We start from the raw sequence: 25145 nt of genomic DNA, 5'->3' as shown, positions 1-25145 counted from the left end.
TGTCTTCTTTTTTTTTTTTTCTGTATGTGGGAGCAGGAACAGAAGCCTGAGGCACTGGGACATGGTGCTACATGGGCCACATATCTTCATTTTTTTAAGTAATCTTTTTGTAATATTTCATTTATTATTTTGTGTGTGTGTGATTGTATTGTCTGCATGTATGGAAGTACACCTGTGTTGTGCAATGCCCGTGGAGGTCAGAAGAGGGCATCAGGTCTCCTGGAACTGGAATTACCAATGGTTGTTAGCTGCCATGTGGGTGCTGGGAGCCAAACCCAGGTCCTTTGCAAGAGCAGCCAGTGCTTGTAACCACTGAGTCATCCTCCTACTTCCTAATGTAATTTTTTGTAGCATTGCCCTTTGAACATCAAAATAAGGAGTGAGATTTTCTTCTATAATGGTAATAATTACAGTCTTCATTTCATTATTACATGGCTTATGTTTGAGACTATAGCAGGATCATGAATGCACTGGCCATGTCCAATTTAATGGACTTTATTTCCAAGAGTTTCTTCCTTCATCACCTCATGATTTTCATGTACATGTATGGTATAGACACTGAAAACACTCGGGGCATCATGGATAGTTTGTGAACCTTCGTCTCAGCCCTAGTTCTGAACCTTTCTGTTCTGAGCTCTTGTTTCTCAAGTTGGCAATTCACATCATTAATAGAGGAATGCACGGCACACTAACTTATGGACCAATGCAAGATAATGGAACTGCAGTTACGAAATCTGCCCCTCTCATCCCATCCCACTCACCACCTATTTCCAGATTCTTAACAAAATGCATCATCTCTGTTTCTTTCCGGTACAGAGAAGATTGTGGTGTTGTTTGTTTTGTTTTGTTGAGCATAAGTCTTGAGCATGCATGTTATAAGACTTGGTCTCTGTTGCTTTGCCTGGGCTAGCCAAGAATGCTATTCTGCATTAAATTGCTTATGGGTTTCTGTATCATGTAGCCAGCTCACAATGTCCACCCAACAAACATTAGAATAAAAAAGAGCACCAATCTTAGATGTGAATCTATATCAGCTTGTTTCATGGCGTTTTAATAGATAACATATGATGCAAATATCTTTAACTTCATGTTCAAACTTTGAAAATATTTAGGCTATTAAGTGCTTCCTGCATAGACAGTTTCCCAAATAGTTGTTTCAAGAAAGTTCAGAAGCTTTTATCAAAATACTTAATTTTTGTTAGGGTTTTATGGTAAATGGAGAAGTGGATAAGGATTTTGTTCATTTGAAAGCTTGAATTAAACGCTCAAATTTAAAAATATTTTGAAGGCAGCTTATGTTTGCTGTGAGGAACTTACTGTTCAGATGATACTATTCAGAAAGAAAACCATTTACACCAATCATTTAGACATCCATTTTTTTTCTTTGAAAAAGAAGTTTATTGCATGGTGGCACGCACCTTTAATCCCAGCATTCAGAGGTAGAGGCAGGGGGATCTTTGTGAGTTCAAGGCCAGCCTGGTCTACATAGTGAGTTCCAGGCCAGTTGGGGCTACAAGGAGACCCTGTCTCAAAAATAACCAAAAAATAAAAAATTTTAAAAAAGGTTTTTGGTTTTTATATTCAGTCAAAGTAATAGAAATTCATATCTCTCTACTATCCTTTAAACCTTTTTTTTTTACTATTATCTTATTTTAGGAATTCAATGAATATTTAAATAGTTATATTCATTGTGTCTAGGCATGTTATAGGCATGTTAATAGAATTGCCTATAAAGGCTCATATATGAGATGTCATTTTTTAACTTATTTAATAACCACATAATTAGTAGAAGCATTTCATTACAACAGCATTGACCTATTCAGTAGCAGTTTCCAGAGCAAAGATGCATCTCTTTCAAAATTGGCTGTAAATTTTTAGGTTCACAGTGTTGATTTAATACAGTTACACATTATTGTACTCAGTATAAACCCTAAAAGACATAAAATTGAATGAAGTTTTAACCTTTAGAAAAGATCTCCACTTCATTTTAAAATATACTGTTTCATACAGAAAAACTCATTTTTAAAATGCAACTAACACTTAGATGTTTGCACATGTGTCTCTAATCTTTATATATCTGATTATTACTAGTCACAGTCAGTTACTTTCTGAGCTCCTTGGCACCTGAGCATGGATATAAAGTCATCAGATAGATTTCAATGGTGATGTTTTTCATATCTACTAATTAACATGAAGCAAATTTTCATGCTTCTTCCTCAAATATAGCTCATTTAAAAAATTTATTGATTTTTTTTGTGTGTGTATTTCATACAGAACATCCCAAACAATCTTATTCACCTTTATACCCGCATCCCAAATGGCCCCCTCCCATAGCCCCCCACCCCCTCTAGTCAGCCTATCTAGACTTCCTTGTTTTAGGAATATCAGCTCTTCCTCATCTAGCAGCAATCAGTTGCCAGCATTCCTTTAGATAAGATTGGGGTCTGCTGTTCATTTTCCCAGTTCTATGCTGGGTTACTGTCTGGGAGTCTCTTGGGTCACCCTGGCCAACAACTCAAAGGAAGGTGAGATGTCATTATTTTTTAATGAATCAAGCTGTTCTAGCAGTTATGTTGGTATTGTTTGATCTTAGTCAAGTTATATTTTAAGTGAAAATTTTGTATTAAGTGTTTTTAACTGGTCTGTGTCTGTGTTAACAGTCAAAACAGAGCAGTATGGTATGATGGCCATGAGCCATTTCAGCCATGGGCACTCAGTAACTTTTAAATTAGGTACTGGTTTGTGGGTTTTTTTTTTCCCCCTAACACAAAATCTGGTTCCTCAAACAGCTGGTTCTTTGCATTCCTTAAGTGCAAAGTTACTAACATTCAAAGAGATATTACTCTCTAGTTGAGCAGACAGGAAATTCCTGATTATGCAGTGTATGATATTGCCGTTGCAGTCCTTACTGACTGATAACTGTAGGTAGATCCAGGCCTCCTTTGAAAACAGATCTTCACCTGAGTTCAGCTGACTAAGGAAATGCTTGCTACTGGAGAAAAGAACATGATCCAGGAAAATATGGGTTGTTTTTGAAGATGATTTATCAAACTCTTTATACTTAATGGATGTATAAATTTCCAATTGAATCAGTATCTTTTTGACCCTAGACACTTCCTTTTTCCAATTAAAAAATACAACAGTAAGAGAGAGACAGTTCCCTTTTCCAATTAAAAATACAACAGTAAGCAGTACATCTTCAGGAGTTTTTAGAAAATAAAAATTTAAGAAAATATGATGGACTTGTTTTGCTTTTAGAGGCAAGTCTAAAGAAAGATGCATAGAAGAGGGGGCAGTGTAACACTTTTTCTCAGGGAACAATGAGGAGATAAACTTACATAACTAGCAGAATGCTCCAGCTGACTGTGCGTCTTTCTTAGCACACACAAGTGTGTGTGGATTGGAGTCTGGATTGAAGTCTGGATTGGAGGAGCTCACACAGTACCACAGAAGCCTTTATTCTTTCTAATGATGTGACATCTGGCTGGATACAAATATTCCATCAAAAACCAGTTTCCTTTCCATGCATAAAAATACAAGGTGATTATTACTTCTGATTGTTTCAGAGAAACAGAATAAAGAATGTAAAATAGAATTAGCTTCCAGACACACAGTCCAAACAAAGGAATTTCATAGCTTCTAATTTACCTGATGCTGAACATTAATGAGTTTTTAAAGACAATTGTGGCACCAAAAACTATGAGACAATTGGAAAGGACTTGGTAAATTTGTGCTGAAATATAAATCTCAGGTTAACTCTGGATTCTAAGTATCAGGTTTTGTTTGTTTCTTTCTTTCTCAACAGACATTTACTGACCACTTACTGTTTGCTGGGCACCGGGCTGGGAACTGATAGAAAATAAATTTTATAGAGCTTAGAAAGTTTTCAGAAAATAATACTTCACCAAAGAGACCATATATGATTCACTCTTTTGTTGTTGTTGTTGTTGTTGTTGTATAGGCTTTTATTTCCCTTACATGATTTTTAGTGTTGTCAATTTGACAAACCTGGAATTGCCTGAGAGATGGACCTCTGCAAGAGCCTGTGGGGGATTATCTTGAGTATGCTAAATGAGGTGGGAAGATCCATCTTAACAGTGGGTGGGACCATTCCCTAGGCAGTGGATCCGGTCGGTGGAGGGTAGAGAAGGGAGTTGAGCATGAGCATGCTTCCATTGCTTCCTTAACTGTGGATATACTGTGACCAGCTCCTGCCACTGTGATTGCTCTACCATAATGGGCTATAATCTGGAACTCTGAGCCAAAATACATTTTCTCCTTTAAGTTGTTTTGTCAGGATATTTTACCACAGCAACAGAGAAAGAAACTGAGATGTCCCAGTTTGCCTTGCATGGTTTCCCTTTGTCTCTGTGGTCCTAGCCTGTTCAGCTAAAACCATCCCGATCATATCATACATCTTCTACTAATTCTGTCTTTAGCCACCTCGTTCTTACATTGTGGTTCTTGTTTAACATTTGTAAAAGCTTTCAAGTTAATAAATACCCTTTTATATTTATTTTTCCTTAACAAATTCAACAGGTTGTATTATTTATGAATTGAAATAGTATACTCCTGCATTCTTCTTGTTAAAAAAAAAAAAGAAAAGCAGGAATATATTTTAGTTTGAGAGGAGTGATTAAGCTATTTCCCTCTAGGGACTATGTATGATGACAGAGCTGTTTGAAACCAGCTGGGGGAGTGCTAGCCAACTCGTAGTGCTGTGGTTTTTCTCAGGGAGAATATTATATACCTCTACTGTACTTGAATTTGAGAGATGGAACATAATATATACAACATATGCATAGCTCACATTTAGATATAAATGATTGGCATGAATTCCAGAGTGTTAAAACTTTATTTAGTTTTCTCCTTGCTTTAAACTTTATGATACCATTCTCTGAGATTTTGTCTTCTTTTATGTAGAAATTTTTAGTTTATGTTTCTTATCTTTAAGTATAATTGTCAGCAAGCATGTTGCCTAATAACTGAGATATGTTATTAGTATTATAGTTTTCTATAACTTCTCCCCATGAATCATAGTGTATTCCACAAAAGTTTTCGATAATCAGAGGGCGAGGGAAGCATTAGCTCTGTCTTATGCATGTGCATGAAGCTTGTGCTTGGATCTCCTTTCCCTAACCTGAAATAGGGCTTGGGTATTTACCAACTACCTGTCATTCCCTAATTTACATGTAAGTTCTAATTTACATGGAAATAGTTCAGTATTCTTTTAGTCTGTAAACATGAAAAAATACCTGCATTTGTCCTCAAGTAGAAGTCCAGCAATATGTTTCTGAGATCTTGTGTGATGCTCATGTCAGGGAGATCAGTTTGAGGTGTGGTATTTAAAGATCTGATTGATTTAATGGTTCCTCAGCGTCACATTTGGAGGAGCTAGGTTTAGGCTCCCCATGATCCCACAGAAGGTATTTGAGCTATTTTTTCTTAGTCTCAACCACATGGAAATAGGGTTGTATTTAAGAGATCAATGAAAATATCTTCGTTGGACAGGGACCCTGTTCTAAAAGGTTAGATTCTTGCTGAAGCTGCCATATATAGGTACCTCAACTCTGAAAGTTGAGGTTTATCCACATCTGGATGAATTTAATTTAGAAATGATCCCAAAGGATTTTCACATGGAGATCAGAGAACTCAGTCACCAGGTATATACATTTGCTTTCAATATTTCATTACCAAGTCACAAGAGATTTTCCTTCAAGTTTCTGGTGGGGCTATTTTAAGTGACTGTATAGCCTTAAAGAGGTGTCGCTTCCCACTGGGGAGGGCTCTGGATTTGGAGTGAGATCACTGCACTGTGGTCTTGCCTGTGCGGGTCTAACAGGGAGAGCATACTAAGTGGCTTAGGCTCTTTGAGCCTGGTGTTTGCTTTCTGAAAATCATGGGAATGATGCTTCTTTCCTGTGTAGTTCTTGTGAGAAAATTAGAAGATTCCCAGGCCCTGATGTATGTTACATTCTTAATAATTTTTGGTATTGGCATTCTCCTTTCTAAATTAAGTATTTATCCTTTCTCTTTGTTAGAAATATCTATACTACTTCCCGAGCATAGTAAAATAGTTTTATCCAGCTATAATTTAGCCCTTTTTATTATAAGTAAATAATTCCACAGTAAACTTCTTTCTTTATAATGTATAAGTCTTGGAAAAGTCCAGGGATGTTAACAGGTTAGGTTTATTTAAAATATTTTATTTGTTATTTTATTTCTTTATGCGTATGAGTGTATTGCCTGCATGTTCGTAAGTGCACCCGTGGTCGTGCAGTGCCCACGGAGGTCAGATGAGGGTGTTGGAGTCAGATCCCCTAGAACTGGAGTTGCAGACAGTTGTTAACCGCCATGTGAATGCTGGGATCCAAACTTGGGTTCTCTGCATGGGTGGCTAGTGTTCTTAACCACTGAGCTTCTTTCTGTGGTTATCAACTGCAAGCTTCTGACACTAGAACATAAAGTACACATATGGCTTCCTTTAATGATTTATTTCCTGAAGGCCTAGGCATATTAAATTAAGAGTAGTGAACAGGGGGCTGGAGAGATGGCTCAGCAGTCAAGAGCACTGGATGCTCTTCCAGAGGACCCGAGTTTGAATCCCAGAAACCACATGGTGGCTAACAACTATCCATAACCCCAGTTCCAGGTGATCTTATCCCCTCTTCTATACTCCACGGACACTGCACAGTATGGGTACACTTACATGCATATAGGCAATACACTCATACACATAACATAAAAATAATAAATAAAATTTAAAAAGACGGGTGAACAGTTGTTAATTGGTTCTGTTTTGCATGTAGTTGGTTAGACTTGTATTTGCTATTAACTTAAAAATTTTTATTGAGCATAACTGATTATTAGAATTGTAGTAGATACTAAAATTTCCCCATCCCCCAATACATGGCTGTATGTACTTTTTAGATCACTATGAGGAAACCTCATTAATAAGTCATGAGATTTTTAGGTGTGATGAGGATATTCTATGTGTCTGGTGCTTTTAGCTTTACACGTAGAGACTCATGTTTTCAACCCAGCCGAATATTTTTGTACTGGCAATAACTAGAGACTCATCTGAGAGCCTCTTTGCTGAGAGAGGTTAGTTAGACTTGTATTTATGTTTGTGTTACTGTTGGTGACAGTCTTCTAAGAAGAAAAGTTTGATAGTCTGTACCGATAAGAGATTGATGAGAAATAACCTTTAGCACAATTTCAAAGTCTGCGAGTCCTATGTTCAGAAGCAGAAATCAAGTCCCTGCTGTTACGAAGAATTTGTTTTGGCTTTGTTTTCCAGGGCCAGCCAGCAGAGCAGGCTGCTCTCTTTGCTGCACAAGCCCGGCCCTCCCCTCAGCTCCCCCAGTATCCAGGACTGCAGCAAGCACAGGTATCTGTATTTGCTTAAATGCCCTTCATTGATGTTCAATTCTGTGCGTTTGAAGTGTGAGAAAGACCAAGGATATTGTTCATCAACTCCCGATAGGCTCTAGAACTTAGTTACTTCTACTTACAGTTTATAGAATAGTACTTCTTGAACAAGTCTCAGGATTAAGAAATTCTTGAATTAGAAATGTAAATGAATTCTACCTTCTATATTGATGATGATAGATATTGAAACACTTGAGCCAGGCATGGAGACACACCTGTAATACCAGCACCTAGAGGCAGAAGCAGGGGGATCAAGGCCAGCCAAGGCTACATAGTGAGAGACTGTATCCAAACAAAAAATTAACAACCTCTGAGTTATTTGCATTGTAATGCATAATGGCATAAGTTGTGGTAGAAATCGTCATATCCGAAGATAACTTCCATGGGGGATCGTGGTAGAAAAACAAGGTAATGGGCCTCGGATTCAGATCACCGCACAGTTCCTAGTGACTCACACTAACTATATGACATTGTGTGTGTTACTCTGAGGCCTAGCTTCCTTCTCAATAAGATGAAGATGAAGGATGAGAAAATTTAAGACAGGCTATGGAATTAGCATAGTGTCCCATACCCAGTAAATTCTCAGATAATACACTGACCTGATTAAATGGATCCTGATCTATTTTCCTAGTACTTTTGCTATTCTACATGCTTTCACTCCTTCCCTTTCATATTAAGGGGCCTGGTATTTTTGACACAAGACTACTGGACCTGGCAGGTCATTCCTCGTACACAGCTGAAAGGCGAACCAGGATTGGCCTGCATAGGCCCTGAGCCCTTCAGCCTGGGTTCATCCTGCCGTGCTGTTATTACTCTCGTCTTCAGTCAGAGGCCTTAAGTTGCAGTGAAATGTGGTGCTTTGAGGATCCAGAGAACAGTGTCCTGTTCTATGAACTGTATCTAGTGATCCAGCAAGCCCCAGCTTTGTCTTTTATATAAGGTATCATGGTTTAGAGAAATAGTTTCTCTTATTATTAGACACAAAAATTCAGCATTCAGATTATTGTTGACAGAAGACTGAAATGGGCTGCGGTCTAACAGAAACAAGAAAGTTCTCAACAGTCACTGCCTGTACCCTTCCTCCTTGGAATGCGTTTTGTTTTTTGGTAACTGATTGGACAGTCATCAGACCCAAAGAAGTATACTCACACACTGACAAAGTACACTGCTGCTTACACATTGGTTGGGCATGAGTATCTTACCTGGCTAATTCTGGAAACGATTTAATGTTGTTTGGGATTTGTTGAACATTGCTGCCAGCTGTACATGGAAGGTGTGGATGCTTGCCTGAATATTTCTATGTAGAAAGATGCCCTTCTTACTAAAAATGATCAACTTAGCTTAAAAGCCAGTTACACCAAATGAGGGCTCACTTAATTTGAAATAGAAATTTCCGCTGAGTCATTGTGCAACGAGCTCTTTCTCTAAGTTTCTGGCTAGACTTCCTGCCTGCGGAGTAGTGTTCGCTCCATCAGAGCCTTTCAGAGCAGTGAAATGCAGTTTGAACCTCATGGGCTTATTTTTTCCCTGTGTTTCTTGGTGACAGGAACCTGGGTGCTAATTGGAGCACTGACTTCTTCCTTTGTGCTTTCCTGCAGACCATGCCCCAGGGCTATACAATGTATGGAACACAGATGCCTTTGCAGCAGGCAACACAGCAGCAGGCCGGTGGTGTGGTTCTCTCCCCCAGCTACAACTCCAGGGCCTATCCAACTGCACATTCCAGCCCAGCGCTGATGGAAAGACTCAGACAGATCCAGCAGCAGCCGAGTGGCTATGTGCAGCAGCAGGCCTCACCATACCTGCAGCCCATGGCTGGCTCTCAGAGGTGATACTGTAGAAGTCGTTATTGCAGTAGTAAACCCTCCCTTGGCTTTGGGTTTGTTATGCTTCTTCTAGGCATTTTACATTGTAACGGTTTTTATGAGCTTGTTTTATGAGCTTGTATTGTATATTTGCCTGCTGAAGGCTCGTTTCCAGCCACATTGAGATAGAGGTTCCAAATAACGCCTCATCTGTTTCATTCAAGGACCCTGTAGTTTTTGACTCACCCTTTCCATTGTGTGGTATGTAATATTTTCAAAAGATACCCGTGTGTTAGCCCTAGTATTCTTTCTAGTCTCTTGTTTAAATTTTTTTAAAACTATAAGTGTCTAAGATGGAAAGCTATTGATCACTATTAGTAATGCCTTACTACAATTTGCTGATCAAAGCCATAAAATTTATAATTGCAGTACTAATTATGGATGGTGCTCATGAGAGTTTTGTTATTAGTTTCTACCTTTGCACCTCAGGAATGACTCACAACAGACTTCTGTTCTTGACTTCACACACTTCGGTTCTGGACTGTTCATACCCCTTTGGTAGAGGGTCTGACTGTACCACTCATTATTGTAGCTGCTGTCCGTACTTGACTAAATTTAAATTAATTAAAAGCAACTTGGCATTTCGTTCTGTGGATACATTAGTCACATTTCAAGATTTACTTTGCCAACTATGGCCAGCGTGGCTAGCTTTGAGGGCCGATGGTATATGCAGTGACATTGGGGCAGGCATTTCCCAGAGCCCCAGGCTCAAATTGTTGCTCTCCTTTCTCTTAAACTTCTTACTGAGTTTTGTACCAAAAAGCCCTGAATTTATTTTGTGCTAAGACCTGATAATTCTGTAACAACTCCTAGTGGCTAGTGGCCATCTCATTGGATAGTTTCAGTTATCATAGACGATTCTATTGGATGATACCACCCAGAAGAATGAAATTTGCAAAGTTACATACTGTAACATTGCTTAGCTCCTGTGGGTTATCATCAAAGGCTGGGTGCATATCCGCTCTACATAAATTTCTCTTTAGAAGTTAGGAATGTGGATGGTTGTACATTTGGGAAAATAAGTTAATTTGTAAAACATATATTATGTTTGCCATTTTTATAATAAGCAGTAACATAGTATAACTCAAGAACTTGAGCTTCAGAGCTCAGAACGTCTGGATTCAAATCCTATCTGTGCTATTTGTTTTCTGGACAAACCCTAGTTACTTCTCTGTCTCTGCACTCTGGTTTTTAAAGTGAGGATTACAAAGTGAGGACTACGCGAGGAGTAAATGAAATACTGTTGTTCAACCTCCTACGTGAGGCCCACTCCAAAGTAAATATTCAGTTATTGTCACTTTTTTTTTAATTTAATTTTTTGAAAAGCAATTTCTGTATGATTGCTAGTTGTCGGCCTTAAGTAGTATACTTGCTTTTTTTTCTTAAGTGGTCACATCTCTTATCATAACCGCTGGCCTTTTACTGTTTTAAGTGTACACAATTGTTGAACACTAATGGCTTCTTTGTGGATGTGTGTAATGTCCTGAGGCACTGATTAACACTTTGATGGTACTCTTGGGCCTGAACACAAGTTGCATTATTCTTTGCCAGACTGAACCACCAGGCTCTACAGCAGAGCCCTCTGGTGGGCGGGGGAATTGATGCTGTGCTGACTCCCACACATCCCAACCTCCCCTCGGTGCCCCTGCCTCAGGACTCCATGAGGCCCAGACAACCGCAAGTTCGACAGCATCAGAGACTTCTCCAGGTACGGGGCAGGGCGGTGAGGGCAATGTCGTCTCTTCCATCAGTGCAATTGCACAGCTGCCATAATGAAAGACTCCTCAGATTTAATCACTAGGTCCAAGGGAGCCCTTTGTATTTGACACTAGAAGCTAAGCTAGTGCAGTATAGTTCCGACTAGGCAGGAGTTTTCCTTTCACAGCATCTGCCAGGTCACAGGCAGGACGCTCCGCTTTGCAGAGCCCTCTTCCCCCTTCACAAAGCTTAGAAGGGCACATGGGCAACTTACTGTAAAGGTGAGCCTCAGCTTGCCTAGACCAAGGGCCCACAATTTGAATGCAAAATTTCAGTACATGAGGGAGAGATACACAAGAAAAAGCGAAAAACTGCACTTCCATCCATTACCAGAGCTTTTGTCCATTTCCTAGATGTCTATAATATTAAAATATTTCTGTAACACCTCTGCTCTGATTAAGCTATGAAATTGGAAGAACAGAAATTGAATAATTTAAAAGGCTTCTGTGTTAGAATCCAAAAAGCTAGCATTTGCTTCTTTGATATAAATTCTTGAGACCTTTATATAAGCAGTTCTTCCCCTTGACACATTCTTGCTTCTGGTTTCCTTGTCCTAGTACCATGTGGGATGAGGGATATAGTTCATTGGTAGTGGCCCTGCCTGGCATACACAGGTTGTGGGTTCAATCTCCAGCCCTGGGAAGGAAGGAGAGAAGGAAGGGTTACTATGCTTATGCCGTTTGTCTCTGTTATTAGCAAGTGAAATTTATATTGTGATTAGCAAACTTGGATCATGTTCTTGGGCTGGAGATTTCCTGGTAATACTGTTCAGAGGGCTGTCACCACCAATCCAAACTGAGATGCAATCTTGTTTTATATACTGCAAAGAAAGAGGCTAGGGTAGGGAGATTGTGGAGTCTAGTGGACCAGGCAGGGCATGAAGGGAAGGACCAACTATGCTCTACCCAAGGTCAGTAGGAAAGAGGGATGCCATGTAAAAGGAACACAAAGAAATTTGTGTCTCAACCTTGACGCTGGATGGAAAGAAGGGAAAATATCTCCCCTAAAAACTAAACCATAGCTGCAGGGGGTTGAGGTCTGAATCCAGTATGATCTTCAAAGTCCTGGTTGATAGTATCAAAAGGTGGCAACAGAAACCAAGTGCTCTTTAAAACTGTGCACCACAGTGATAAGGTGCCACTATTTGCATCCCCATTTTTGAAAAAAAAATTTAACTTGCAAAACATTGATAATACATGCTAATTAGTTGGGGTGAGTGTGGCCTACCAATGCCCAGCGCCATTCATTGTATAAATGTCACCTCCACGATACTAAAAACCATCTACTCTTCAGTTTTATCATCAATAAAATAGAAAGGATTATAGTACTTACTTTTAAGAGTATAGCAAGACTCAATAAAATTCAAGTAAAGCACTAGTTTGGTAATGCTACTTCTAATATTTTCACTAATACAACTATGAACATTCAGAGTGATATTTTCTTAAATCATCTTTTCTGTTCTGGGGATTTGTTTGAAGGTTTTTTTTAGGACTGATATTTTTATTTCTCCATGTTTTAAAAGTTATTTCCAGATCAATAAGGAAATGGACTGAATTGTTTACTATTACCATCTGCCTTTCTTGGACATTTCAAAGCTACAAATGCAGAAGCCCTTTCCTGATTGCATAATATATGAGCTTTTTATCCCCATCAGCACATATCCTTCTGCTAATTTCTTGCCAACAATGTATCACCTGCAAATAAAGAGTAATGATTTGTTCCTGTATCTGAATTTCACTGACTCCTTTTTTTGATGACTGGTCAGTGGCATAAAGGAAAAAGTTAGCCATTATGAAGTCAAACTTACCTTTCTTGGAAGATTTTGTGGAAAACCAGGTGGATGTTGGCTTCTTGTTACAGTGTTGTGCTTCTGGTTCAGCCTACGCTGTACGTGTTGAGAGTCATCCTTCTGGGCCTTTGCTGGGTGTCCATAGCTATGAGTATCACACTTAGTGAGAAATACTACCTGAAAAGAGCTATTTATTACTTTAAATTAAAAAGTCAGGTAATTTGGGGACTAGAATACAGACTAAGAAGGAAAAATGCAAGTGATGAAAATAATGAGGGGTGATTAGCAAGGTAAAGTGTCTGGATGGAGTCAGATGACTAAAGATGACCGAGAGGACGTATTTGAATTTTTGTCTGCTCACCTGTTGCAAAACATTCTGTATTTCTTCTGTGACTTAGAAGTATTTTCAAGAGCTGTGTTTTTCATCTGACTTTATGCTGACACAATTTGGAGTTTCAGGCTGGTCATTTATACCAGAATCCTCAGGGGCTAATATATGTTTTCCTACAAAAAGTTGAATCTTCAGGGGTCCCTCAAGTATCGTAGGGAAAGTAACTGCTGAGGGGACCTGGCAGCATGAGATAAGTCATCTGCATGTGCAAGGACAAAGCACATAAAAGACACCAAAGCAGTGAATGGAAAGCATCCCTGGACAGTGAGCACTGACTGCTGAAGGAAGAGACCTTGGGTTTGTGGTAATCTGAGGAGACCTGAAAGACAGGCTTTTATCTTACCCTTGAAGGAAAAGTGAGGTTTGGCAAGGTAAAGACAGGAGATGCAAGAACACAATCAGGCTTCACACAGTGGCATTTCTGTCAGGGATTGTGTGTATGACAGTGATCCCTTCAGAATTAGGGCAGCTGAAAAACGCTTTTCACCTTGTGACATCATAGCCTTCATTATTACCATAGCAGAGTACAAATGTGTGTATGATAATGCTTGTGCAACAAACCCATAGGAAAAGCACCACAATAGTTATACAAGGTACATAATTCTAGGCATGGTCATAAACTCCCTTATTTCCTGTAATATACTCTTAATGGTTATTGTAGGATATCCTCCTATTCATTAGTATAACTTTTCATGCATTGGAGAGGACACTCAGGGGTAGAGCATTGCCTAGTATGCATGAGGCCCTGGGTTGGATTGCCAACACAATGCAGGGAAAGTTTATATCCAAATAGTGTGTACAGTCAGCAGCTATCTTAGGCATCTTGTGTTTGGTATGCTCTGGATTGTATCATTTATCTTGTGCTTAATTCAATCTCATTTTCTTTATCATGGCCCTAGAAGTAACAGGCTATACAGGATATGTCATGTAGCCTAGGTATGTGGCAGACTATGTCCTCCAAGGTTTTCTAAGTGTATAATGCAATGTCCAAACAATGCCAGAATCACCTAATGACACATTTTTGTGAATTCATCCCCATCATTTTGTTACAGCACAATGAAGTGTTTTGATAATGATATTCAGATATACATCAGCCCCATACTTTTAAGGGTATAAACGTTTTCTTTCTTTCCAGATGCAGCAGCCCCAGCCCCAGCCCCAGCAGTCCTCACAGCCCCAGAATCAGGCCCTTGGTCTCCAAGCAATGCAGCCCCAGCAGCCTTTGGTAAGGCCTGATGGTTTGGAACCAGATATGTGGGCTTCTTTGTTAAAGCAAGTGCAGTCTTCACACCTGTTCCGTTATAGAGAATAAAATAGTCTAAATACACTGACCAGCTTTCATTGAACTATGTCAGGGCTCCGTTTTCTGTTGTAGAAGTCAGTATATTTGTTTCCATAAAAAGTACAGTTAATATACACTATTAAAAAATTAATGTACAATGAATTTTTGTGCTTTAGTAAATAATAATCATTTTTATTTTGGAAAAAAGTTAGAGCCTTCCATGAACTAAAACCTTATGCGTGAAATATTAAAAGATTTTCCTGTAAGCAATGTTAGAATGATGTTGTATATATGTTAAAATTATGTTACTTGGACTTTTACAACAACCTCAAACAACATGAGAGTAGTTTCTAAAATGCAATTGTAATGATTAAAAAATTGTTTTCCTCCAGTTAGCATCTTCTGAGAGAATTTCCGTTGCTCATAATCTACATTTCATTTCTCCAACTTTGCAAATTTAGTTTGGAAACAGCTGTGCATGGTGCCACATGCCCTTAATCCCAGCAGAGGCAGCCTGGGCTAGCCTGGTCTACATAGTGAGTTCTGGGCCAGCTGGGGTTATTGGGAGATCTTGTCTTTAAAAAAACAAACAAACAAAAAAGCCCAAAAAACAAAAATAAAAACAAAACCCAAAAATAAAAAATTCAAAACATATACATATACATTATATCAAAGTTTTATAAACCACAGTAGTTCTCAGTGGCATGTTCTTTGCGAGTTCTACCTGAGACTTATGGTTTGCTGCATGCGTCAGCACTGGAAGGCACTGGTGCTGATAGTGGTCAGCACAAATTTTGGAAAACAGCTTCATAACTTCATAGTGAAGACAGTAGCATGGTAACTTTATAGTACATTAGAAAGGGTTGACAGAGTTTCTTGGTTCAAGCCTGGGCCCTAGCAGGATGATGATGCAACATGGTCAGCCAAGTTGGACATCCCCTAGTATGCTGAGCTGGCCCTGGCCAATTCAAGCTTCAGTTTGTAATTTGGATTTTTTGTTTGTTTGTTATTTTTGTTTTTGTTTTTCTAAGCCAAGGATCATATTTTTCTAGCTCTGATTCCTTTTTAAAAAATGTATTTGCGACAATTGTTGAAATCCACTTTAAAAATATTTTTAAAGTGGAGTCAGTATGTAACCTAGTTGGTTGTCATCAGATGCATAAAGCTAGATAGAGCTAATTTTTAGAAATGTTGAAAAAGGCTCTTTTGATGGAATACTGAAAGCGGACTGAATGTTTCACCCCCCAAAAAATTGTGATTTGTTTTTATAAATTTTTAAAATTTTTATATTTTTATGCTGGTATGCGTTTAAGTGCACTTGAGTCATGCAGTGCCCACAGAGGCCAGAAGAGGGCATTGGATCCCCTGGAACTGGAGTCAAGGATGAATGTTAGCCACCATGTGGGTGCTGGGAAATGAACACAGGTCCTCAGTGACAACCAGTGCTTTTAACCCCTGAGCCATCTCTCCAGTCCCTGTAACTTGTTTTTGAAATAATTCAAACCCACAGAAACGTTGCAAGAGTAGTACAAGGAATTGTCCTGAACGCTTTACCCCGATTCGCTAGTTAACACTCTGTCACATTTGCTTTATTTCTCCTGTCTCCTCCTGTCACTCCGTCTTGGGATTTTCCTGATGTGTGCATATGAATATGAATAAGTTATAGCTGTGCTCTTTGCTGCTAAATATTTCATTTTTTCCCCCCAAGAGCAAGCTAGGTGGAGATGTAGCTCAGCTGGTAGAGTACTTGTCTAGTATGTATGAGATCCTGGCTTTAATTCGCAGCACTTCAAAAAACATTCACAAGTACAGATACCTTTGACTATTACTGCTGACATCAGGATGTTTAACTCTGATGGCGATACTGTAATGTATAAATACTCTTTGCAGGTGTCAGGGACACTTACAGTATCCTTTACTGCATTGTTTTCACCTGGTTCTTGTTTATCTCACTCTGTATTTAACTTTCACATCTCCTTTTCTCATCTGTGATCTGGAAAAACTTCAGAGCTCCCTCCACTTTTGTCTTCATGACAGTATTTTAGCTGTAGTGGAGTATTTGTTTATGTATTTTGTGATATGTTATTCAGTTTGATTTAGCTGCTTAATCGTGATGACAATCAATTTATGTATTAAGCGGTACTGTGCTAGCCCCTCTCAGTGTATCACACCAAAATATTCTTAATCCCTGTGTAAGTATGTCTGATAATTTTCTACCATAATTTATTAACTGTTCTTCTGTACTAAATAAATAATTTATGGGAATAGCTTCATCCCGTCTGTCTTATTACTCATTCAAACTTCACCTACCACTGTTAACACTGGTTAAGTGACTTTTGTAAGTCAGTCTCTACTATGGAAGTAGAAAACGATGGCTCTCAAATGCTGTTATTTGGGGTTTCACTACCTGGTTATTCTACTTGAAGGAAGAACGTCCTCTTTCTCATTTGTCTGTCTGTCTCTAAGTTAGGCACTTTATAAAGTGAGAATTTATTTTAAAAACTTTATTTTGATTTTTAATTATACATACATATGTGTGTATGTGAGAATGTGGGTTTGTGCATGTGAGTTCAGTGCCTCCAGAGACCAGAATGTGTCAAATCCTGGAGCTGGAGTTATAGGCAGTTGTGAGCCACCTGACATGTGTGCTGGGAACTGAACTCAGATCCTTTGCAGCCCCATTAAGTAAGCTTTAGAAATGAAATCTAACATTTGATCCTTTAATTTTAAGCTTTTCAGCTACTGGAATAGTTTAAATTTGTCTTCCAACTTTACTCAGTATTTGCTGTTGCATAGCATCAGTTAGATTAAATTCGATGATTTAAAAATTATCAGAATCTGGGGCTGGAGAGATGGCTCAGTGATTAAGAGCACTGGCTGCTCTTGCAGAGGACCCAGGTTCAATTCCCAGCATCCACATGGTGGCTAACAACCATCTGGTCCGTAACTCCAGCTCCAGGGGATCCAACACCCTCTTCTGACCTCCATGAGCATCGCATGACATGGTGTACCCACTTACATGCAGGCAGTACACTCATACACATAAAAAATTAAAAATAAATTACTAAATCTTTCCTAAGACTGAGGATGTAGGCTCAGTGGTAGTGCACATTCCAAGCATGTGTAAGGCCAAAACTACAAAAAAAGTCTTTATCCACTGACTAGGTTATTATATTAGACAAAAAAGTCTTTATCCACTGACTAGGCTATCATATTAGACAAAAAAGTCTTTATCCACTGACTAGGTTATCATATTAGACAAAAACATCTTTATCCACTGACTAGGTTATCATATTAGACAAAAACGTCTTTATCCACTGACTAGGTTATCATATTAGACAATACAAAACTTAGCAATAGTCCCAGAGTTTGCTTTCTGTATATAATGTACTCTGACAGTGTTTTAACAGAAAGCCAAAGAATAATGTTTTTACAAATAAGGTCATATCTAGTGTTTGAAATTCCTGATGCTTAGTGAGCATACCTTAATATTTTTCTTCCTAACATAAAACAAAGACTTCTCATGCCATGATGCTCTCGTTACCAGCATTGTTATGTGAAGTACTAAAGAAAATAACATCACATAATCACACCTGTCCAGTGATGTGATTCATAAATGAACCTTTGATTAGTAATTATAAGGAACCAACTAGTTTGAGAATGAGAACTTTGTATGGCTAGCAGTCCTGAAGAAGGAAACTGTTGTATGATATCACTTTAACAAGAAAACAAACTTTAAATTTAGGACAACTTCAGTTACTATTGAATATATGATTAAATTATAGTCTATATTTTTAACTTTCCAAACTTTTGATTCAGATATGTAGTTAAGTGAAATGTATATATTATGTGCCTCACAAATAATAAAATTTCTATATTTCAACTATCTAAGTGTATTTAAATTTAATCTGTATATTTTTTCCTATCTTGAAAGTTTATACATTCAGTCACACACATATATAACTGCCATCCTAAAACTGTATCAGTGTTAACTTTGAGAAGTAGTGGCTTATGGAGCTGAGGAGATGGCTCATTTGGCAAAGTGCTTACCATATAAGCATGAGAAACTGAGTTCTGACCCCCAGAACCCATGCAAAAAGCCAGGCGTAGCAGTGGGTGCCTGTAACTCCAGTGTTGGAGAGATGGAGATAGGGGGGTTGCTGGAATTCCCTGACCAGACAGCATATAGCCAAAGTGGTGGGCTCTAGGTTCAGTGAGGGACCTGTACAAACATAGAAGGTGGAGAACATTTGAAGAAGATACCCTGTGTTGACTTCTGCCTTCCACAAACATGTCCACACATGCATGCACCCCTGCAGAAACTCAGGCACACACACAAACATATGAAGACCCCCCCCCAATACATACTGGTTGACTTTCTAAGTATATGTCCTTATAAAATAGTTAATATCAAAAACAGCCACAATGAACCTTGTTTCTACATCTGTAATTAAGTAAACTGACTCTGTCCTATTAGCTTTTGTTGTTGTTATCCAGACTCTTCTCAAGTCTTATTTTAGTTGATTTATGGTATGATATATGGGGAATATGGAAATATTTATTAAAGGCATAACACTAGTTCTGTTTGTAGTATGATGCTTCTTAACCCCTGATGGATGTCAGTACCAAGTGCCTTAAATGTAGTATTTGTATTTGTGTAGAGTAAACAAAGAAATTTAATTATGTTACAAAGCCTTATTTACAAGTTTGGGATAGAAACTGTCTTTAAACTTCCCAGTTGTTTAAAGCAGGGACAGACTTGTGCAGAGTCAGTGACGATTCTACCCTTGACTCCGTAACAGCAGAATTTGAGAGGACTTGAGGAGTATCTGACCAAAGGGAACTTTGGTAGTAGTAGTTGTTCTGTAACTATTTGATCCAGTTTTTGCAAGTAAAAAATACACGTATTTGGGCCAAGTATGGTGGTGCATGCCTTTAATCCACCACTAGGTAGGCAGAGACAAGAGGATTTTTGTGACTTTGAGGCCAGCCTGGTCAACATAGCAAGTTCCAGACCAGTTAGGGCTACATAGTCTTTAAAAACAGAAACAGAGAAGAATATATATGCTTATTTAATGCTACTTTCTAAGGCAGTACTGGTGCATTTTACTGATGTAGCTCGTGTTTCATCCACTGACTTAACACACTGCATCCCAAAGGCTGAGCAGGTAATTCAAAGCAGGGTGATGACTTTTTTCCTCTTATGCCTGTGGGAAAGTAATTTAAGAGAAGAAAAATAACTTCATTCATAGTAAATTAATAGAAAACTACAGTAGGCTTTTTATAATCTTTTCTTCTTTTTGGCAGAAGCCTTTGAGAAACAGAATACCATTTATACAGTTCATTTGAGAAAGACATTACCATTTATGTAGAGAGAAGATTTCAAATGTTTTTAATTTTTATTATTTCTGTTTTTATGGGTATGTGAGTATTTTCTGCATGTATGTAAATGTACCCATGTCACACAGTGCCTGCAGAGGTCAGAAGAGAGCAATTGAATTCCTGTGGAAATGGAGTTATAGACAGCTGCCATGTGGGTGCTGGGAATCGAGCCTGGATCCTCTGCAGGAGCAGCCAGTGTGCTTAACCGCTGAGCCATCTCTCCAGCCCCCATCAAATGTTTTTAAATTTTTAGATGTTTGGACCTGGAGTATGAGATTTCAGACTTAGAAATTAAGAACTGGTCAATACTCATAGATTTTTATGTCAGTATAACTCTTACTTCAGTACCCGTTTATCTTACATACTGTGTACACATATTTTAAATTATTATAGTATAGTCATAGTTTTCATTGTAAGCTGCTTTGAGACCAATCCCTGTGTTCCTCTGCCATCATCTCCTTAACATTCCATCACTGTTAAAACTTAAGGTTGTTTTCAGTTTTAAAAATAGTACTGCCAGGCCTTATGGCACATGCCTTTAATACTGGCACTCAGGAGGCAAAGGTAGATGGATCTCTGTGAGATTGAGGCCAGCCTGGTTTATAGTGAGTTCAGGCCAGCTGGGGCTACAGGAAGACCCTGTCTCAAAAACAAAAACCAGCCAAACCAAACACAATACTGCTAAGGATGTTTTTATATGTATTCTGTAGCTCCTTTTGGTCTTCTCATAAGAAAACAAATGTAAGAAAAAATATTTTAGCTAATCGTATATGTCAGTAAGAATAAAAAACCTCATCAATTTTAAGAAAATATTCTTATAATCTTTTGGCACTGTTTCTTGGTTTTTCATTAGTAGACGTAAGGATCAATATGTATATTATAATAAACTCTCTAGCGGATCCAGCCCTTGTTACTAACCTGCTCTCCCATCCAGTTCCTGTCTTTGCTGGAGAAGAGGCCGGTAAGCTGGCTGTTGGGGAGAGATGAGCTCGGATCCTCTGGGGTTCTGATTCATGCTGTGTCAAGGGAGAAGTGGCAGTCACCACTCTGCTGGGGACGTGCCTTTCCATTTCCTAGCTACTGACAGTCACAGTGGAATTCAGCAAGTGTTGATTTGATAATACGGTAGAGACCAGCACCCTGCCAGATGTTAGGGAGCACACCGAGGAATTATCAAGCATGTTTCCGTCCACCAGAGAACTTAGAAACACGGGAAGTAATTGAATGGCACCACTCTACCTGTAAAGTAGCATATGGTGGCTGGAACTTTTTAGTTGACGAGCTCAAGAAACTGTATTAATTTGCTGGGATTGCCATGCAAAATATATGAACCAGGTGTAATTCATGTAGCATCTGGCTGTGTCCTGGCCGTCCGCCTTTACCTCACATGGCATTCTCATCTTGTGTACTGTGTGCACAAATTTTATAAGAATATTATTTGTGTTGTCTTAGATTCTATTAAAGTAAACTCATTTTGGCTTGATTACCACTTTGTCCAAGTGAGGTCACAATCTGAGGTGCTGAGATTTATGTATTTTGAGTGATATATAGTATCACTAACAGTAGTAGCCCTAACAGAGGTCAAAAGATAAATTTGGGGAGCCATAGTAAAATTATTGAATGTGGCAGACCTTGAAAAGCAGTATTTGATGAGCTGCATTTTGCTTCTTATCTTGTTGGTCTTGGTTGATAGCATCAGGGACTATCAACAACCATCACTAGGTTGTTTACTGTAACACAATGTTTGTAGAGTCAGTACTGACTTAGGACAGAAACTGACACTTCCTCAAAATGTCATTAGACAACTTTTGTGGTAAATGAGCAAGAAAGTTTAGGAAAGCCCGTGTTTACTAGTTGAGTCTGTGACAGCTTAGTGCCCATGCTCGTGTGGTTTGTCTTTTGTGACATAAGGACAACTGGAAATGGACTTTGTTCCCTTCCTGGGAAAATAAGTTTGTCATACACTTTTTTTAAGGTTTTTGTGGCTCAAATTCCAGGGTATCCGATGCCCTCTTCTGGTCTTTGTGGACATAGCATGCACATGGTACGTTTACATACAGGTAAAACACTCAGATACGTAAAACAAAAATTTTTAAGTTAAAAAAAAATACGATCTTTACAACAGTTGTGAAAAGAGAGATGTTCTGTTCACACTGGTGGCACTAGAATCCAAGAAAGCACTTGGGTTCTTCTAAACACTTGCTTAATAACTCAGTTGTTTACTCTGATAACAGTGATTTCTCGTAAACCATGGAGCATCATATAGACAATATAAGAAAAAGAAAGTGCCTTCCTCATATGAAAGGAAATCCGTTCCAGAAAGCATTGTGTAAAGCACTGGGTAGTGAAGGCCAGTCACTGAGTCAGCCCTGCTGCTGTTGAAAGGGGAACTCAGGTTGAAAGGGTTGTATGACAGCTAGAAATTGTGAGTCAGCATATTTTGCCTTGGCAGTGACTGAGTAGAAGCAATATTCTTGAATATGTCTGTTACTAAAATAAGTATTTAGAAATCTATCAAAATCTTTTCTGGAAGTCGAGCAGACATAGTGTTTGCTAGAGAGCTTAGGCCACATTGGCTCCTTGTGCCTAACAGCACTTAACAGCATTGAGCTGTTTGTTTTTCAATTTTTATTAATTTTTATTATTTTATTAGTTGTAATAAATACGTAATAGATAGTATACATAAATGCACACAATAATAATTTAATATTTAAATAATAAATAATACATTTAGTATTTATTTTATGTGTATGCATGTTTTGCCTGCATATATGCAAGTGTACCCATGTCATATAGTGCCACAGAGGTCAGAAGAGGGCATCGAATCCCACGTCACTAGAGTTACTGGTGGTTGTTAGCTACCTTGTGGGTGCTGGAAACAGAGCCTGGGTTCTCTGCAAGAGCAGTCAGTGCTCTTAACCTCTGAGCCATCTCTCCAGGCTCTCAAGCTCTTTGCTTTAGCTTTTGATTGTCACAAGAACACAACCGTTTCTGACCCCAAGACTCTGAAGACCCAAAGTATTAGAGAGGCAGCTGTTAATTACTTAAGTACCTTCACAGTGCTGAGGATGTTGAAACAGTGTGTATTTGCTAAATATCTGAGGAATTAGGTGATGACTTAAAGTGGATGAAAAGGACGATGAAGAGGATGAAAGGTGTCCTAGGAGGAAGGGGTGATATCCAAAAACACAGACAGACCTGGAATTATCAGGATCCTCTTCTAGATGGATATGATCTAAAAAATATTCCACTTCATCCATCAAGTAGGAAGTGCTAAACATGCCAGGACCTTTTAGGACCTGTAGTAAACCTCAGTGAACTTACTAACTTGTTTAGAGTGATTAAAGCTTCTAGCTACTGCCACACTGATAATTCCAAAGGCTAGCCAAGCATCAGAACTTTGTGGAGGAAGAACCCATTATAATTCCGATTTGAAGTCCATTAACTGTAGATATTCTAATTCATGAAGTCCAAGGGAGAGATCCAAAGGGGGATTCTGCAAGTTTCTCCTGATAGTTTCATGATGCCTCAGCCACTAACAGGGTCCAGTTCTTGTCAGAGTTCAGGGATTTGACTTGAAATGCTTGACAGTGAGGTTTCTAAGGCTGAGCAGCTGGTGGCAGAGCTCTTGCCCTGGTGGTGGGGATCCAGGACCCAGGGGGAGACCTTGCGCTCACATGCGATGACAGCAAGTTAATATACAAACGCTGTAGCTGGGAAGTTTGACATGGACACGTTTGTCCCACCATGTCCTTCTGTTCGGCCTAAGAAAGTAGGCCTCAGGGATCCTGGCCTTAAAGCCCGTTTACATTCAGAAGTTATTACTGACCCAGAGAACTTTGATAGACTTTTCACAATGTGTTATACTAGGACTTAAAACTGAAATACTGATATTTGGTAATTTATTTTAAAATACAGTCATTGTTTGTAAACAGAAGTCATATTTTTATGAATAGTAGGGTTTCTTTTTTCAAAATAAAAAAATTAGCGTTTTTAAAGTTTAATGTCTGGCTTAATAGAATGCATTCTTTTTATTGTGTTAGCATGCTTTGGATAGTCCTCCAAACCTGTTCTGTAGTAGGCTAATGAACAAATTTAATTAAAAATTTTGAAGTTTTAAGAAAGGAAAAAAAAAAATCTGTGCTGTATACGTATGAGAGAGTGAGCATGATGGACACTAATTCATATCTTGGAATCTGACCTCAATAACCTGATAGAATTTTATTAACATCACCAATGGTTCCTAGATCACCCTTTGGGACTCTCCATATGTAGACTACCACCTCTGTTTTTCTTTTGTTTTGATTTGTTTGCAACACTGGGGATTGAACCCAGGACCTTGCACATCCTAGGTAAGTGCTTTACTGCTGAGCTACATCCCCAGCCATGTATTATTCTCAAGGCCACTAAACTGACCATTTCCTGTAGCCCAGTATGTGTACGTATACACACACACACACACACACACACACACACACACCTGCAACGGTACACATACATACATACATACATGCATACATACATACAGTGCCTTCCTTGGTCCCTTGGTCCCTAGGCTTTGCAAAATACAGATTCCAAGAGATTATTGCAGAATTTCATTCTATGAACTATTTTATTTTAAGCAGACTTTAATAGACAAAGAGAAGGAAGCTAGTGTTTGTTGAATGGATGAATGTTCAACATTTTTGCACTATGTACCCCAGTATAGTAATCAGTTTAGAGATCTTTGCAACCAGCTAATATTGCAACCAGTTAATATTTCCAGGTAAGCATATGCTGAGGGTGTGGAGTAGATGGGGAAATGTGGGACACAATCTACAAGGTTTCCGTTATACAGGAAGAATGAGTTCTAATAACCTATTGAGTGGCATACTGAATATAGTTAATAATATGTAATAATTGTTTAAAAAAATAAAAAATATGGGGCTAGAGAGATGGCTCAGCAGTTAAGAACACTGGTTGTTCTTGCAGAAGACCCGGGTTTGAATCCCAGCACCCACATGACAGCTAGCAACTGTCTGTAACAATAGTCCCAGTGGATCCGACAGCCTCTTCTGACCTCCGCGGGCATTGCACGACATGGGTGCACTTACCCACATGCAGGCAATACACGCATACACATAAAATAAAAATAATAAATAAGCCGGGAGTGGTGGCGCACGCCTTTAATCCCAGCCCTTGGGAGGCAGAGACAGGTGGATCTCTGTGAGTTCAAGGCCAGCCTGGTCTACACAGTGAGTTCCAGGA

General features: G+C 38.8%; 1 protein-coding gene across 12 annotated transcripts in view; it reads left to right on the top strand.

Moving 5' to 3' along the window:
- The window catches only part of Med12l (mediator complex subunit 12L), a 343300-nt gene that overhangs the window by 311519 nt on the left and 6636 nt on the right, over positions 1-25145 (top strand). For all 12 annotated transcript variants that reach the window (XM_029569368.1, XM_029569360.1, XM_029569358.1 and 9 more), the window contains 4 exons: positions 7301-7390; positions 9030-9259; positions 10848-11004; positions 14370-14459. In XM_029569368.1, coding sequence (XP_029425228.1) covers positions 7301-7390; positions 9030-9259; positions 10848-11004; positions 14370-14459 — 567 coding nt within the window. The remainder of the gene's footprint in view (positions 1-7300; positions 7391-9029; positions 9260-10847; positions 11005-14369; positions 14460-25145) is intronic.

The sequence above is a fragment of the Nannospalax galili genome, unplaced genomic scaffold (genome assembly GCF_000622305.1).
Source record: "Nannospalax galili isolate Female #2095 unplaced genomic scaffold, S.galili_v1.0 scaffold351, whole genome shotgun sequence".
Classification (NCBI taxonomy): domain Eukaryota; kingdom Metazoa; phylum Chordata; class Mammalia; order Rodentia; family Spalacidae; genus Nannospalax; species Nannospalax galili.
Note: the sequence above shows the minus strand (reverse complement) of the source record. Positions and strands in the feature narration are given on the sequence as shown.